This window comes from Schistocerca gregaria, chromosome 2, assembly GCF_023897955.1.
Source record: "Schistocerca gregaria isolate iqSchGreg1 chromosome 2, iqSchGreg1.2, whole genome shotgun sequence".
NCBI classification, from domain to species: Eukaryota; Metazoa; Arthropoda; class Insecta; order Orthoptera; family Acrididae; genus Schistocerca; species Schistocerca gregaria.
Window position 1 is genome coordinate 759,955,325 of NC_064921.1, and position 18,934 is coordinate 759,974,258.

At 41.0% G+C, this 18,934-nt stretch overlaps 1 protein-coding gene across 2 annotated transcripts in view; it reads right to left on the reverse strand.

Moving 5' to 3' along the window:
- Positions 1-18,934, reverse strand: part of LOC126334967 (myotubularin-related protein 9) — a 113,461-nt gene that overhangs the window by 80,252 nt on the left and 14,275 nt on the right. For both annotated transcript variants that reach the window (XM_049997752.1, XM_049997751.1), the window contains exons 3-5: positions 12,001-12,163; positions 3,306-3,460; positions 795-920 (exon numbers count right to left, since the gene is read on the reverse strand). In XM_049997752.1, the coding sequence (XP_049853709.1) occupies positions 795-920; positions 3,306-3,460; positions 12,001-12,163 (444 nt within the window). The remainder of the gene's footprint in view (positions 1-794; positions 921-3,305; positions 3,461-12,000; positions 12,164-18,934) is intronic.

Sequence of the window (18,934 nt, forward strand, 5' to 3'; positions counted from 1 at the left end):
TTTAAGACCTTTTAAAAATTCTAATCAACTATCAAGAATAAAAATAAATCACCTTTAACTAATATCCCCAAAACAGTTCTAAAAATGATCATATAATTTTTGTGTGTAAATACAGTAATTAAAGAAGGAGAGGGAAAGACGAAAGGATGTGGGTTTTAAGGGAGAGGGTAAGGAGTCATTCCAATCCCGGGAGCGGAAAGACTTCCCTTAGGGGAAAAAAAGGACAGGTGTACACACACGCGCGCGCACACACACACACACACACACACACACACACACACACACACACACACACACACACACACACATCCATCCGCACATACGCTGTGTATGTGCGGATGGATATGTGTGTGTGTGTGTGTGTGTGTGTGTGTGTGTGTGTGTGTGTGTGTGTGCGCGCGAGTGTACACCTGTCCTTTTTTTCCCCTAAGGGAAGTCTTTCCGCTCCCGGGATTGGAATGACTCCTTACCCTCTCCCTTAAAACCCACATCCTTTCGTCTTTCCCTCTCCTTCCTGAAGAAGCAACCATCGGTTGCGAAAGCTAGTAATTCTGTGTGAGTGTTTGTGTGTTTTGTTCATGTGCCTGTCTGCCGGTGCTTTCCCGCTTGGTAAGTCTTGGAATCTTTGTTTTTAATATATTTTTCCCCATGTGGAAGTTTCTTTCTATTTTAAATACAGTAATTAACATATACAGCATGTTATATCTCAGTATAAGCACATACTGAATTTCACTTAACAGCTATATGTTACCTGTAAAGCAATCAAAATAAAATCTTAAGGCACTGATACTTACCCCACCTTCATGCCTGTAGCTTAATACTGGAAAACGCCCACCATCACGGAAACTGGCTGCTATAGCAATAGTTTCATCATCAATGGTTTTTGGCACTACAACTGCACTAGGATACGTTGGGCAAATCTGCAAATAAATGAATCTTCCTCAATAATCAGTATAACAAGAGGCTCTTATAAATAATGTGTGTGAGTGCGTGAGGAAGGGAGGGAGGGGGGGAGGGGGAGAGTGAGAGGAGGGGGTGGGGAGGAGGGGGAGAGTGAGAGGAGGGGGTGGGGAGGAGGGGAGGAGGGGGAGGAGGGGGAGAGGGGAAGAGTAGCGAAGGGGAGGAGGGGGGAGGGGGGAGGGAGGGCCAAGGGGAGGGGGCGGGGAGAATTGGTTTTGTATGCTTGTTAGCCCTCTAATTACACACTTCAGTGATCTATCTACTTGTGAGTAATAACCTATCCTTCCATAAACATTGTAACCGTTAACATGTAGATTTCCTTGCTTCTGATATTGTCAATGATCCAAGGATTTTGCAGTTTTAGAAGCTCACAAAGATGTTATTTCAAATGCAAATTTCCCTTCGAAGGTACACACAAAAATTTGAAACATTATGCCTTACTTATTTGCCTACTAATGATTTACTACAATCACTGTACATATTTTTCATTTTTTGTATAGGTATTATTATATTGCGGTTTTCTCCCTAGTCAATGATAGAAACTGTTAGAAGAGAAACAATAATTATTTGGAGAATATTACTGAAAATGCATTCTGCTCCTGCTTTTCTAATAGGATTAGATATACAACTTGCACCATGTGCAGAAAGTGCTATTCGTGCTTTTTTTTCTCCTTAGTTCTTTGCTTGAAATAGTGAATGCCATTTTTTTTATTCATTTGCTAACATGAGTCAAAACCAGTAACACAATCAACACCATAAAATTTAAGTTTTTCTAAATCTCTCTACATATAAATTTAAGTACCCTCTCACAGCCATCTCTATGTGCAGGCCAATCTCAGGAACTACTGTAGGGATTTTGATCTTGTTTTGACTAGTAGGTACACTAATTCAAAAAGAATGTAATTTATAAATATTATGGACACATTGCCTGAATTTTGATGAAGTAAACTTAAGTTGTGAAAACAATGCCACTGCCACCTAGGGAGCAAGTGCCATAGCCCTAGCAGCAATGGCTTGACAGAGCAGAAAGTATATTCTAACTCGCAGTTGGTGGGGTGCTCCAGCAGTGAATCGTCTGGTTCAAAGATGGAACGTTATAAGAATGAATCCCGGAGGGGTCACTTTTTCTCTTCATCATATCATTTAAGCTAGCATTCACCTCTCAATGATGTGGAGATTACCACATCATCCTATGATGTGACACTTACAATTTAAATAATCAAATATTTTTAACCAATAGTTTCCCTGCAATCATTTGACAACAATTGCATAGCAAAAAAACATATAAATCCAAGATGTGCAGAGCTTTATTGTTTTATGCTTCAAGAAAAACACGTCACAAGAGGTGTGCTGCAACACGAGCTGCACATTTAGCCCACGTGTATTTTTTATTATTTTCTCTGTTATTTGTGCCACCTCAACCAGCCTCAGATTCATATTTAAAATGACTCACTTACACATACGCTCATGATTCATACACAGTATTTACATTGGTTGTAAACATATTACTTACATCTCAATGAGCTCTCACTGTTGCCATGAGATGTCACTCCAAATGCCAGTTCGATATGGAGTACATAACAATAACACCTCCACAACATTTTCCTTCCATACACTGGTTACATTGGCTAAGTTATGTAAAAGTGATTACATTCCATTACTTACCACTATTCTCTGAATTTTATTCATAACTCTATGCAGCAGTCCACACACAAAATACACTAGCTGTGTGTAGCCAGGCCGGATCACTAGTAATATCTACATACAGCGCTGAATTTACATTCCTCATTCCCCTTCCTGGAATGTAATAGCAGTATAGGTAATTTAACACTATTCCACCTTTCCCTTCTCTTACAGTCATGTACGTTATGCAAGAAAAATTCTTGTTGCTTTTCAATACTTATAGGACTAAAGCAAGACTTGTAATCTTGTTAACCTCAACTCTGAGGTGAAATGAGGAGCAATGGTATGATGGTAACACTTATTATACTCAATGTAATGGAAGTGGGAGTATGAAAGTCTCACTGGTCTAGTTTTCACCAATATTTCTGACTTATTTCTTCTTATACAGCATGGCTTCAAAACAAAATTAATTGCAAAAATAGCACAAAATAAAATATCAGACAAACTAAAGTTTCATCAATAAAGCAAATGAAAACATATTGCACTATGAAAGAAAAACGAACATTAAATCATGAATCTAATAATCTGATGGGATCAAAGTGGAGAAAGATTGACAGATAAAAGAAGATCATTATGCGAACAGATTGTCCTGTAATCTACAGACAGAAATAGATTTGTGATGTACAAAGCAACTGTCTCTCCCAAATCTTCAATGAACTTACATTAAAATCTTTGTTTATATAACTGATGCGCCATTCTTCAGACAAAGTTGTAACAAGTTTTGAAAATTCAGTTTCTGGTCGGAATGCTGTCCAACCATCTTCCAGTATAGGATACATTGGACGGTAGAAAAATGGATAATGAAGTGTTGGTTCCTCTGAAACATAGATGCAATTAAATTAGGAGAAGAATAAATTTGAAAGCACCCCTCGAACAAAGTTCCAAATATACACAGTAGACAATACAGTTTCTAAACATTAAGCAAAAATATCTTTGAAAATCTACAAAAAACTGTCAATCAGTGTCAGTCATATTCTTTATCTACCTAGCTATAAAGATGGGAAACTTCAAAATTAAAGTGCCAACAAATACAAACACACAAAGAAACAAACAACTTCTTTCTGCCAGGTAGTGGCAGATTGATAGCCCAGTACAGAAGATAGTTTCGTCTGGCAAGAAAGAAGAAATGGTTGGACATAACTGGATTATTTAAAGATTAAGCTTCAAGGTCACCAATTAACTTGACCACGACCTAGAGTAATTGGTTCATTCCCATAACTCATTAAGCTACTAATTTCTCCAGTTACTGTGTACCTACTATCTACTTCCCCCTCAATTGTCTACTTTTACACATTTATTAGTTGTTCTTTCTGTCTGTGTCTTATTTTTGCAGTTTTTGTTCCTGCTTCTTCTTCACTTTGGTTTCATTCTTCTACACTATTTGTTTCTTACTACTGTTACATGTGTTTTGGCTCATTAGACTGTTATTCTGTCTCCTATGATTATCCGTAACTTAACAAATGATTTGTCTACCATTTATAATGTTTGAAGGTATCACAATTGCTAGCATTGTTTTACTTACGTGGTTTGCATTCAGCTATTTTTGACCTGGCTGACTTTCTTGTCTCAACAGGAAATGATGCCATTTCTAGTCTTTCCTCTGTTTTGTTGGGCTTACGAATTTCTACTCTGATAGCTACTGCTTCTGTTGTTTTAAAATATATTATTTATTTATTTATTTGGGCCTTGTTGCATTTGGCAGTGAACTTTTCTTCCTTCTAGACCTAAGATCCTTTGACTCTTTATGAGTGAGCTTTTTCATGCTCCTCTGTCTAGAAGGTACTGTGTCTTGGTTTTGGTTGTTTGCCTCACTTTCTACATTTCATTACTATCTTTTTGTGGAAGGATTATCTGTTGAATGTACCCATAGGCTTTATCACTAATTGCTGGGTTCAAGAGCAACAGTTGCTCACTGTTGAAGTAGCAGAAACAGATGGCCAAATCAGAAGAACTAACAAGAATTCTATAGCCAGATTACATTCTCGCCCCCCCCCCCCCCTTCTTAAGTTGTAATACGACATATACAATACCCTTGTACAAAATTCCGTGGCTGCCAGATGCACAGTCAGTGGCATGGGGAGACCGTCGGTGGTGGGGAGAGGGGGATGGGGGTCGCTTAGTGTGCTACAGGGCAAATGCGAACAAGTACCACGGTCGTGGAACCCTTGTCCGCCAGAAGAATGATCGTCGGGAGTATGTGGCTGAGGGACTGCGTCATCTTTCAGACAACACCACATACAGAGTTTGCCAAGGTAATCCCATTCCTGATGTCCAGGCAGAGCTTCAAGGAATTCTCAGAACCTTAGGCCCCCTACAAAACCTTTCACCTGACTCCATCAACCTCCTGACCCCACCGATACCCCGTACCCCTACCTTCTTCCTAAAATTCACAAACCCAATCATCCTGGCTGCCCCATTGTAGCTGGTTACCAAGCCCCCATAGAACGTATCTCTGCCTACGTAGATCAAGACCTTCAACCCATTACATGCAGTCTCCCATCCTTCATCAAAGACACCAACCACTTTCTCAAACACCTGGAATCCTTACCCAATCTGTTACCCCCAGAAACCATCCTTGTTACCATTGATGCCACTTCCTTATACACAAATATCCTGCACATCCAGGGCCTCACTGCGATGGAGCACTTCCTTTCATCCTGATCATCTGCCACCCTACCTAAAACCTCTTTCCTCATTACCTTAGCCAGCTTCATCCTGACCCACAACTTCTTCACTTTTGGAGGCCAGACATACCAACAATTAAAGGGAACAGCCATGGTTACCAGGATGGCCCCCTCGTACGCCAACCTATTCATGGGTCACTTAGAGGAAGCCTTCTTGGTTACCCAGGCCTGCCAACCCAAAGTTTGGTACAGATCTATTGATGACATCTTCATGATCTAGACTCACAGTGAAGAAGAACTCCAGAATTTCCTCTCCAACCTCAACTCCTTTGGTTCCATCAGATTCACCTGGTCCTACTCCAAAACCCATGCCACTCTCCTTTACGTCGATCTCCATCTGTCCAATGGCCAGCTTCACACGTTCGTCCACATCAAACCCACCAACAACCAACAGTACCTCTATTATGACAGCTGCCACCCATTCCACATCAAACAGTCCCTTCCCTACAGCCTAGGTCTTCGTGGCAAACGAATCTGCTCCAGTCCGGAATCCTTGAACCATTACACCAACAACCTGAAAACAGCTTTCGCATCCCGCTACTACCCTCCCGACCTGGTACAGAAGCAAATAGCTAGAGCCACTTCCTCATCCCCTCAAATCCAGAATCTCCCAAAGTAGAAACCCAAAAGTGCCCCACTTGTGTCAGGATACTTTCCGGGACTGGATCAGACTCTGAATGTGGCTCTCCAGCAGGGATACGACTTCCTCAAATCTCATCACTCCATAACACCAATATGATTCTATATGCATTCTTTAAGACTAGATATCTATCTGAATGTCCTGCACAGTTTGTAACTCCCAAGCTGTTCGCCTTCGATCTTGATGGTGTGAACCTTTGTGATTACTGTGGTATGCTATTCTTCATTTGTTGTTTGTGGTGCAAGTTAATGATCTGTTCTGATATTTCTTGAATGTCGAAGGTGCTATGGGATATAATATCTATGTCCCATAGAAGGATGATCTCTCTGCACCTCCCGGACACTCATTTTCTGTCACCCTCCTAATGCACATGGCGATTCATCGGCACCTTATATTCCTCCTGCCATAACTATTAACATAGCACTTTCAAATGAGCCTTGCTAAAAATTGAACTAGTGACCTCGCACTGAAGGGGTTCCTAATTAGATACAACGAACCTTTTCAACATAAAGGAACCCGAACGACAATCTCTGCGGCATCAAAATAACATTCTTTGTTATATATAACTGTTAATGCTTCCCATGGAAGGCTTCTGCCTGAAGTATCCCTTGGAGTGACTTCAGTGTTCTTGGCAAATTGTGTGTTCCTAACTTACCACTGTTGTCTAATTGGGGAAATAGTACCTACAGAATAACGTGCACTATGAACTGTATGTTGTTTTTGGCAACTTCTCATTTCATTGAGAGGTGAAGAGTAGGTTAAAACTAAGACTGAAAAATCTGTGATCTGACTAAGATATGACCCTAAGAGCTTTCGGTTTTCAGGTATGCATTTTACTGCTTAGACTGCCATGTCGTTTGTAAGTAGTTTTTCATTAAAGAGTTAGCGTTCGTTTTCAAGTGTCTGACAGTTCAGGTTTTCCATTATTATTGCAATGCTCCCCCATGAGTCAAAAAATGTATGATCTACTACCTTGAACATGGCTGTTAGTCTGAAAATAATAAGGTACACAGCCAATCAGTTGCCTATTTTTATTTATTTTTAGGTGTGACTCAGATTTTGATACCACTATGAGTATCTTCTTCTTCAGAAAAAAAGGTGTTACCTCTTCTTTTTTCTTAGGTGACAAAATAGGTTTTGATATTTTCTACAAACAAATTAGTGCAAATCAAATTATAGCATTTGACTCAATGCCCCCCCCCCCCCTCCCCCAATCCCACAAGATGGCCTTTTTTTCATTCAGCCATAAATTGTGCAATAATATTAAAAACTGCAAATGATTCCTTACGCAGTTCAGGTGTATACAGAATTACATGTGATGCATGATTCTGCTTTATTTTGAGCAAATGGGGAGGAGTTTAACCGTTGGATATGAAGAACACCTGTTGGGTTAAAAGAGGCACCAATATCCATAATTCTATGTTTGCAGAACACTCATTAATGCCAGGTCATAAAAAGAGTAGAAGACATGAGATTCTTCGTAAAGAAAAGAAAGGGTGGAGACTGCATGTATTGAAGGAATTAGAGATTTTTAAACACCTGATAAGGATAGGTGGCCTCCTCCTAAACAAACAGTTCCAACTGAGAAAGAGAGACTTCTTTAATGGTTTCAACTCATTGCACACAATGTGAAGCCTCTTGCTGTGGTAACTTGTTGATAAACATCACTTCTTCTACAGAAGCATTGTTTGCCTTATGTACATCTTACAATACTTTCCTTTACAGTATAGCGGAGATGCTGAGCCACGATAAGCACAACAAAACGATTCACACAATTACAGCTTTTGGCCATTAAGGCCTTTGTCAGCAACAGACACACATACACCCAAACACACACACTATTGCAAACGCAACTTTCACACACGTCTGAGGTCTCAGACAACTGAAACCACACTGAGAGCAGCAGCACCAGTGCATGATGGGAGTGGCGACTGGGTGGGGCTAAGTAGGAGGCTGGGGTGTTGAGGGGGAAGGATAGTATGGTGGGAGTGGCGGACAGTGAAGTGTTGCGGTTTAGACGGAGGGCAAGAGAGAAGGTGCGGAGGGGGGAGGGGGCAAGTAGTGGAAAGGAAAGAAATAAAAAGAAATTGAAAGACTGGGTGTGGTGATGAAATGATGGCTGTGTAGTGCTGGGATGGGAACAGGGAGGCGGCTGGATGGGTGAGGACAGTGACTAACGAAGGTTGAGGCCAGGAGGGTTAAAGGAACATAGGATGTATTGCAGGGAAAGTTACCAACTGCGCAATTCAGAAAAGCTGGTGTTGGTGGGAAGGATCCATATGGCACAGGCTGTGAAGCTGTCATTGAGATGAGGGATATCATGTTTGGCAGCATGTTCAGCAACAGGGTGGCCCACTTGTTTTGTGGCCACAGTTTGTCAGTGGCCGTTCATGCGGACATACAGCTTGTTGGTTTTCATGCCTACATAGAATGCAGCACAGTGGTTGCAGCTTAGCTATTAAATCACATTACTGGTTTCACAGGTAGCCCTGCCTTCTATTGGACAGGTGATGTTAGTGACCGGATGGGAGTAGGTGGTGGTAGGAGGATGTATGGGACAGGTCTGGCATCTAGGTCTATTACAGGGGTATGAACCATGAGTTAGGGTTTGGGAGCATGGGTTGTGTAAGGGTGGACGAGTATATTGTGTAGGTTTGGTGGACAGCGGAATACCACAGTAGGAGGGATGGGCAGGATATTTCTCATTTCAGGGCATGATGAAAGGTAATCTTAACCCTGACGAAGAATGTAATTCAGCTGTTCCAGTCCCGGATGGTACTGGGCTGCGAGGGGAATGCTCCTCTGCGGCCGGACTATGAGGCTTTGGGAGGTGGTGGAAGACTGGAAAGATAACGCACAGGAGATTTGTTTTTGTATAAGGATGGGAGGATAATTATGGTCAGCAAAGGCTTCGGTGAGACCCTCGGTATATTTTGAGAGGAATTGCTCGTCACTGCAGATGCGACGACCATGGATGGATAGGCTGTATGGAAGGGACTTCTGGGTGCAGAATATGTGGTAGCTGTCGAAGTGGAGGTTTGATACAGATGGAAGTACTGATGTAGCCATCTCTGAGGTGAAGGTTAACATCTAGGAAGGTGGCTTGTTGGGTTGAGTAGGACCAGGTGAAGGAAATGGGGGAGAAGTTGTTGAGGTTCTGGAGGAATGTGAATAAGGTGTCCTCACCTTCAATCCAGATAGCAAAGATGTCATCAATGAATCTGAACCATGTGAGGGGTTTAGGATTCTGGGCTTTTAGGAAGGATTCCTCAAGATGGCCCATGAATAGATTAGCATAGGATGGCGCCATGTGGGTGCCCATAGCCGTACCGCGGATTTGTTTGTAGGTAATGCCTTCAAAGAAGAAGGAATTGTGGGTGAGGATACTGTTGGTCATGGAGACTAGGAAGGAGGTTGTTGGTTTGCAATCCATAGGGCGTCTGGAAAGGCAGTGTCCAATAGCAGTAAGGCCATGGGCATTAGGAATGTTAGTGTACAGGGAGGTGGCGTCAATAGTGATGAGCAGGGTACCGTGTGGTAAAGGAACAGGAACTGTGGAGAATCGCTTGAGGAAATGGTTGGTACCTTTTATATAGGATGATAGGTTCTGGGTAATAAGTTGAAGGTGTTGGTCTATGAGAGTAAAGATTCTCTCAGTGGGGGCACAGAAACCGGGCACAGGGGGTGTCCTTGGTGGTTGGGTTTATGGTTCAAAACAATGTTGGTGGAGCCTTTGTCACCACGTACGATTATAAGGTCGGGGTCAGTTTTTAGATGGCGGACTGCAGTTCTTTCTGTGGATACAAGGTTCGGATTGGTGGGGAAAAAGTGTTTACGTTCCAGTAATCCAGCAGGATCTCCAGTCACTACTCAAATACTAAGGCCCATCCCAGAACCTCTCCCCAGAGTCCATCTCTCTACTTACCCCTACCGCTCCACGCACTCCCACCTTCTACATGCTTCCTAAAATCCGTGGCTGTTTACTGTGCCCCCACTGAGAGAATCTTTGCTCTCGTAGACCAACACCTTCAACTTATTATTCACAGTCCTCCAGAACCACAACAACTTCACCTGGTCCTACTCAACCCGACAAGCCACCGTCCTAGATGTCGACCTTCACCTCAGAGATGGCTGAATCAGTACCTCTGTCCATATCAAACCTACTAACCACCAGCAATACCTCCACTTCGACAGCTGCCACCCATTCCATACCAAGAAGTCCCTTCCGTACAGCCTAGCCACCTGTGGTCGTCGCATCTGCAGTGACGAGCAGTCCCTCTCAAAATATATCGAGGGTCTCACTGAAACCTTCGCTGACCGTAATTATTCTCCTATCGTTGCACAATAACAAATCTACTGTGCCTTATCTTTCCAGTCTCCCACCACCTCCCAAAGCCCTACAGTCCGGCCACAGAGGAGCATTCCCCTTGTAACTCAGTACCATCCGGGACTGGAGCAACTGAATTACAGTCTCAGCCAGGGTTTCGATTACCTCTCGTCATGCCCTGAAATGAGAAATGTCCTGCCCACTATCCTTCCCACCCCTATAACCGTGGTATTCCACCATCCACCGAACCTACACAATATACTCGTCCATCCTTACACAGCCCATGCTCCCAATCCCTTACCTCATGGCTCATAACTCTATAATAGACCTAGATTCCAGACCTGTCCCATATATCTTCCTCTACCACCTACTCCAGTCCAGTCACTAACATCACCTATCTAATAGAAGGCAGGGCTACCTGTGAAACCAGTAATGTGATTTAATAGCTAAGTTGAAACCACTGTGCTACATTCTATGTAGGCATGACAACCAACAAGCTGTCTGTCCGCATGAACGACCACTGACAAACTGTGGCCATAAAACAAGTGGACCACCCTGCTGAACATGCTGCCAAACACGATATCCCTCATCTCAATGACAGCTTCACAGCCTGTGCCATATGGATCCTTCCCACCAATACCAGGTTTTCTGAATTGCGCAGGTGGGAACTTTCCCTGCAATACATCCTACGTTCCTGTACCCCTCCTGGCCTCAACCTTCGTTAGTCACTGTCCTCACCCATCCAGCCTCCTCCCTGTTCCCATTCCAGCACTACACAGCCATCATTTCATCACCACACCCAGTCTTTCAATTTCTTTTTATTTCTCTCCTTTCCACTGCTTACCCCCTCCCCCCTCCGCAACGCACCTTCTCTCCTGCCCTCCGTCTAAACTGCAACACTTCACTGTCCGCCATTACCACCATACTATCCCTCCCCTCAATGCCCCAGCCTCCTCCTTAACCCCACCCAGTCGTCACTCCCATCATGCACTGGTGCTGCTGCTCAGTGTGGTTTCAGCTCAATCGTTTTGTTGTGCCTATCGCGACTCAGCATCTCTGTTATATGGTGAGTAGCAACTTTCGTTCTCTGATATTGTTACATTCCATCCTGTATTTTCCATTATATATCATGTGCTTTGGACAACTACTCTTTTAAACGTCAACACATGTCTTCCACACTCTTATGCACACAAGTAAACATTTTGATTTCTTATTTGACATATTCCATAAAGCTTTTTTTCTAGTTTACTGAACATTTCTTTCTAATTGAATTGTTTTAGTTGCAGAAAGAAATCTGAGAATTTGGATTCTGTAAAGGACTAAATTACAATCAGGAACTGAAGTTAATAAATTTTTTCTCTATCATATCACGTACTACACTACTATACTTCCCTAGGTTTTGCCCCTGTGTATTTGGTCACAACGCATTTCAGGCCAAATAGTTGGCTATCTTACAATAAATTATTATTAATGATTTTTTTGCCATTTTAATTACATACTTTGTTTCCTTTGTCATAAAACAACTATTTTCCCAACTCATGTGCCTATGTCATCACATTATGGTATCTAAATTTCTTAGACAAAAACCCTCTGTGTCAAAATTATATATCAAGTATTCATGAATCACTTAAACATAAGTCAATTAATAATAGTGATTAAATGGTAGATTTATAAAGAAATATTAAAAGGTATGAAAATAAACTTACCAATGGAAGACAGCTTTTCTATAGAAAAAGCCACCTTAGTAAAATCATCAGTGGAATTGATTTCTAGTTGAATTATTCTAAAGTCCTTACACTTGATATTCAAGACTCCTCCCTGTAGACCATTAGGTTTCCGTTCAACGATGTCGATATTATGATGCAATAACTGAAACAATAATTCAAATCTCATTTTTGTAATTTTAATGTAGGCGACTGAGATCTGTAACATATAACAGGATTGAAGAGTGGAATATATATTAACAAGCTTTCAGATCAGATTGATATTGAAAATAAATATTTTCGTAATCTAAACAGCATATTTCTCTGCAGCACTGCCTAAATTCAAATATAATGTCAAAAATGAATAAAATGTTGATCAGTAACACATTGGTAGCAAGGGTGGCAGTCAAGTATTATTAAGAGTGAAAACGAAATCAATTAAGTAATAATAACTGATCAATAGATCACATATACAATCAACAAAAATAAATAACTAGAAATCTAGACAAAAATCAAATCAAATAAAATGTTGCTACTTTATACACACAAATACAGCAAAATTCTGATTGTATGTACAACTATTTTGAACAATTCATAAGTATAGTAAAGCAATATTAGGCACAAGAAACCTCAGCTGGAAAATACAGTGTTTTAGAGCATTCATTATTGGAAATAAGACACCACAAGGACTGCAAGCCAGTTGCTCAACTAAGGGAATATATATTTCAGCGTACACATTTCATATGCACTACAGGTAGTATCAGCAATTTAAAAGCAATCCATTGCTATGAGCAAGTCATATTCTTTTCATTGTTTTGTAAACCACAAAGTGTAGCATTAAACACACTAAACTTATCTGGCAAAGATTCCAGAAAATAGTAACAGTTGTGTTATTGAGCTGTATGTGCAAGTAAAGTTAAGAGATCATATAAATGATTAAAACGTGTGTCTTTTAATGTAATCTTGGGTTGATACGTTTTACACTTCGCAAAGTTTAACAAAACAGTTGTTTAATAAACTCTCAAATCAAAATGAACAGTCATTAAAATCACAATTTAAAATAAACTAATAAATAAATAAATAATCCCATCATGAAGGAATTATCTGGATAGGATGAAAATCGCTAGATGTCACACACATCTACAGTCAACCACAGGATCGCAATTTCAGAAAAACTAGTTGACATATTCAAGAGAAAGAGCTTTCATAAATTGAGCACACTGGTCCTGCCCATAATGCTCCAAATGTTCTCAATTGGGAATAAGTCCAGAGACCATGCTGGCCAAGGTAAGCTCTGGCAAGCACAAACACAAGCCGTAGAAACTTTCGCCATGTGTGGGTGAGCATTATCTTGCTGAAGTGTAAGACCAGGTTGGCTTGCCATGAATGACAATAAAACAAGGTGTAGAATATTGTGGATGCACCACAGGTTGCGGATTACAACCAAAGGGGTCCTGCTATGAATGAAATGGCACCTGAGTCCACCACTTGCAGCAGTCGGGATATATGGCCAGCGACAGACAGGATGGTATCCAATCAATGTCCAGGCCATCTCCAGACTCGTTTTTTCTGTTTATCAGGGGTCAATTCTAAGCGGGACTCATCACTGAAGACAACCCTACTCCAGTCAATGACAGCAGCCAACATGCAACAGAAGTATTTTGGACCTTGTAGCTACAAACAGGCTGGACCTTATCGATAGCATCAGTATAGAGACAGGGATTAGTGATCATGATGTTATCACAGTGACTATGGTTACAAAAATTAATAAATCAGTCAAGAAACCTAGCAGATAATCAGTTGTTAGCAGTTCACGTAGGCAATGAACTGCAATCATTTAGTTCCAGAATGATGGCCATAGAGGAATTATGGGCAAAGTTTAAACAGGTTGTAAATCATGCTCTGGGCAAGTATGTGCCTAGCAAGTAGATTAAGGATGGAAAAGATCCACTATGGTTTAATAACAAAATTCGGTAAATGCTAAGGAAGCAAAGGCTGTTGCACTCTTGGTTCAAAAGAGGATGCACAAATGATGACAGTCAAAGATTACTAGAGATTAGTAGATTCTGTGAAAAGATTTATGCGTGAAGCATGCAACAGCTACCAACATTACCTTGGTTAAACATCTGACAGAAAACATTAAAAAACTCTAGTCCTATATAAAATCGCAAAGCGGATCTAGGGCTTCCATTCAGTCACTCGTTGACCAGTCTGGTTTGGCAGTACAAGATAGCAAAAGGAAGGCCAAAGTTTCAAATTCCAAGTTTAAGAAATTGTTCTTGCAGTACAATCGTATAAACATACCATCTTTGGACAATTACACAGAGACCTGTATGGATGACATAGTAATAAGCATTCCTGGTATAGAGAAATGACTGAAAGAGTTGAGAACAAATAAGCCACAGGGTCAGGATGGAATCCCAATTTGGTTTTACAATGACTACTCTACATCACTGCCTCTTACCTAGTCTGCATTTATCACAAATCTCTCAACGAGTACAAAGTTCCAAGTGACTGGAACAGTGCAGGTGACTCCTGTATATAAATGCAGACCAATATCCTTAACACCAGTTTGTTGCAGAATTCTAGAGCACATTATAACTTCAAATATATTAGATTTCCTAGAAAATGAAAAGGTCATGTTCACGAATCAGCATGGCTCTAGAAAGTATCACTCGTGCAACACCCAGCTAGCCCTTTTTTGAATGATATACTGCCAACTATGGATGAAGGGCAGCAGGCTAATTCCATATTTATAGACTTCCAAAAAGCATTTGACACGGTACCCCCCTACAGACTGTTAATGAAGGTACTTGATTATGGAATAGGCTCCTAGATATGTGACTGGCTTGAAGACTTCTTAAGTAATAGAACCTAGCAAATTGTCCTCGACAGCGAGTGTTCATCAGAGACAGGGGTAACATCAGGAGTGCCCCAGAAAAGTCTAATAAGAACGTTGCTATTTTCTATATACATAACTGACCTGGCAGACAGGGTGGGCAGCAATCTGCAGTTGTTTGCTGATGATGCAGTGGTGTACAGGAAGGTGTCAAAGATAAGTGACTGTAGGTTGCTACAAGAAGACCTAGACAAGATTTCTAGTTGATGTGATGAATGACAGCTGGGTCTTAATGTAGAAAAATGTGAGTTAATGTGGATGAGTGGAAAAAAAAACTGCTTGACCCAATCACGTCATTGAAATATCTGAGCATAATGTTGTGAAGCAGTACGAAATGGAAAGAGCATGTCAGGATTGTGGTAGGGGAGGCGAATGGTTGACTACAATTTATTGAGATAATTCTAAAAAGTGTGGTTTATCTGTAAAGGAGATAGCATATAGGACACTAGTGTGATCTATTACTGTGTACAGATCGAATGTTTAGTATCTGCATAAGGTCAGATTGAAAGAATACATTGAAGCAATTCAGAGGCAAGCTGCGGTTTATTACTGGTAGGTCTAATCAGCATGCAAGTGTTGTGGATGTGCTTCGGGACAAGTGAGAATCCCTGGAGGAAAGAAGACATTCATTTTGAAGGACATTACTGAGAAAGATTAGAGAACTCGCATTTGTAGCTGGCTGCACAATGATCCTACTGCTGCCATCATACATTTTGTGTAGGGACCACAAAGATACGGTATGAGAATTAGGGCTCATATGGAGGCATATTGACAGTCATTTTTCCCTTGCTCTATCTGCGAGTGGAACAGGAAAGGAAATGACTAGCTGTGGTATAGGGTTCCCTCCGCCACACACCGCACGTGATCTGCAGAGTATGTATGCAGATGTCGATGTAGATATAGATTCCAGGCCGAACACAAGTCTGGAGACATCTCAGGCAGCAGTGGGATACCATCCTGACTGTCGCCCACCATACAAACTGAGAACCAGGAGTGATTTTCATAGTAGGATCCCTTGGTTGTTATCTGTGGCACTCTTACAACATAGTGGTATGTCGACGATATTCCACATTATGTTTTGATGTCCTCCAGTGAGATTTTCTACTTTTTGTCTTTGTGCGTCCTTAACACTACCTTGGCCAGTAACTTTGCCAGATCTTTCTCTAACGTTTGGAGCATTATGATCAGGGTCCTCCAAACAGCTTAGGATTTTGATGATTTAACATGCAAATTAGTCAGAATTTAGCATGATATCCCTCAAAAGGACATCCACCAATTCTATCACTCAATGCCAACCCCATAAAATGCTTGTATAAGGGCCACAGGTGTATCAAAGTGTTAGTGACTTGCTCCATTTTAGAAGCTCTTTTTCTTGACTAAATCATCCAATCTTTCTGAAACAGTTATAATTTGATCGTCTCTACATGTGCATCACACTAAAGGTTTCCATCCCATTCTGATAATTCCTTTGTGGTGCATTGTTTCTTTGTCTTAGAGCGTGTTTTCACACTCTGCATCTTGTCATGAAGGAAGGAATGTAACTGTTCAATATTTCAAAAATAGAAAGAACATTACAGAAGAGTGCTACTAGATACAAATCGAAGGGAGGATTAACCGTGCCAGCAATGAAGAAACCATTATTACATTTAACTAAAGCGACAGGATGAAACCACAGAAAATCTATATATGGAAGGGTGGACCAGGATTAGAACTCTGTTTATTGTGGATCTGTATCTAGAGGGGAAAAACACCTCTGACTGGGCTACATATTGCTTTTTCACTATTTTTATAGTGCTGAAAGCAACACTGCAAGGTTGCATTAAAGGAAAGTTGGCATGAACTTTTCATTACAGCGTTTACTGCTTGACCTTTAATCCCCAGGGTAAGAGATTAACATAACTGAGTGTAAAGTACCCAACTTTGCATCACAAGTTTTCACTTCATTTACAGAATACAAGTAGTGGTCCCTTAGAAATAACTAACTCAATTTTGAATAGTCTTTCATTCTTTTCCAGTTTGATGTAGTATAGTAAGACGTGCAACAGTAGTCCACTTCTTTAATAAGCAGACATTTTGATCTGGGAGACAATGTTATTTTGGTCTGGGAGACATCAATGTTAGAGCATCTTCTGGTGCTGTGATTGTGCACAGAACTATTTCTTGAGTAGTGTCCAAGGTTCAAAGCTATTCTCTTACAAAAATTATTGTTCCATAGGTAAAGTAGGTTCAGAATATTTCGTGCATGAAGCAGAGGATGGTAAAGATAGTTTCATGTTTCAGATGATTTTGATGGCTTGTTTTTTCATACACTTAAGAATGGTGAGAGATCTGATGCCTATGCCATTCAAACTAGCCATAAATTGTGACCACACAAGTTTCTCTGTGAACATGAAGGCCAGAAATTCCATCCATACTTTTCAGATTGAGGCTAAAGCCTCCAGATCAAGCAGTAGTATTGAACATAAGTTACTAAAACTTACATCTTTCAGTGCAATACATCTGAAAGAAGAGTGAAAAATGCTGTAAATGATTATTGTAAATTAATTGTTCCTTGTTTGAGTTGCAGCTATTTAAACTGGGCTAGAATCTGCAAACCAAGAACAGCTTCACAACTCACGATATTGTCATGTAGAAGGTGTAAGTAGATGAATGACAAACAATAACTTCACTTAATGAAGGTTTATTCAGCACTTGCACATACAAGAGCATGGAGCAAACTACCTTCGGCCAGAACACATACAGTATATATAAATAGCTACAGAACATTCCAGTACAACGATTCTTTCCATTTGTGGATACTTCTAGAATGTACTCGAACCGAATACAGAAATTAAAATTTTAGAGTTCGGGTGAGTTTTGAACTCACAACCCTCCATGCAACAGTCTAGTATCATAGCCACTACACTACAGCAACTGTGCTGCTCAGTTTCTTCTGCAACACTGCTCCCTCCTTAACAGAACAGCGTCTTGGTGTTACGTCCTATAATCTGGGAATGGGTAATTAGTCCTGCATACTCTGACTCGCAATGACTGATGCTCACCCTGGCAGTGATCTTCTTAGAATATCCCTTGCCACTACATTTTTCACCACCTTTCTGCTTGTTGCCTGTTGCTGGAGCTTCAAATTTACCCTGGATTGCAGGATCCTTATAGGGCTTCATTTGATGGATGTGGACCGTATCTCTGACCTTTTGTTGTCTTGTGTTGGAGTTAAAATCTTCAACTTCATAAGTAACATCAGACAACTGTCTTACAACCTTATAAGGTCCAAAATAGCCCCTGAGGAGCTTCTCAGAGAGACCAACCTTCTGAACAGGAATAAAGATCCAGACGAGGCACCAGGCTGGTAGACAAGAGGACGGTGCCTCGCGTCATAACTTTGGCAATCATTTTCTTGAGCCTGCAGCGTGTGGAGTCGAGCTAACGCTGAGCTTCCTCAGCTCTGGTTAACACCTGGCTGATGTAGTTGTCATCCACGTCATCAGGATGTGACAGAAACACAGTGTCTAAAGTCGTCGTCAACTCACGCCCATGCACCAAGAAAAATGGGGTGAATCCTGTGGTGTCTTGTTTGGTGATGATGTAGGCAAACTTCACAAAAGGTTAGCACTTCATCCCAGGTGCTCTGCTCAACAATGATGAACATTGATACCATATCGGTCAAGGTCTTATTAAGGTGTTCAGTAAGTCTGTTAGTTGGTGGATGGCAGGCAGTCATCATGTGGTGAGTAGTGCCGTGTCGACGGTTTATCTCTGTCACAAAATTCGATTGCAAACTTTCCCTCGATCTGTAATTAACAACCTTAATACAACGTACTCTACGATGAATTTTGCTACCTCAAATACTTCAACTGGTTTCATGGCTTTTGTAATGGCATAGTGTGCCAGATAGTCAATGCAAACAATAATCCATCTATTGCAACTAACAGATGTTGGAAATCGTACGAGGAGGACAATCCCAAAATGCTGGAAAGGCGTTTCTGCTGGTGGAATTCGGCCAGATGGTTTCTGAGGAACTGCTTTTCTCCTCTGGCACTC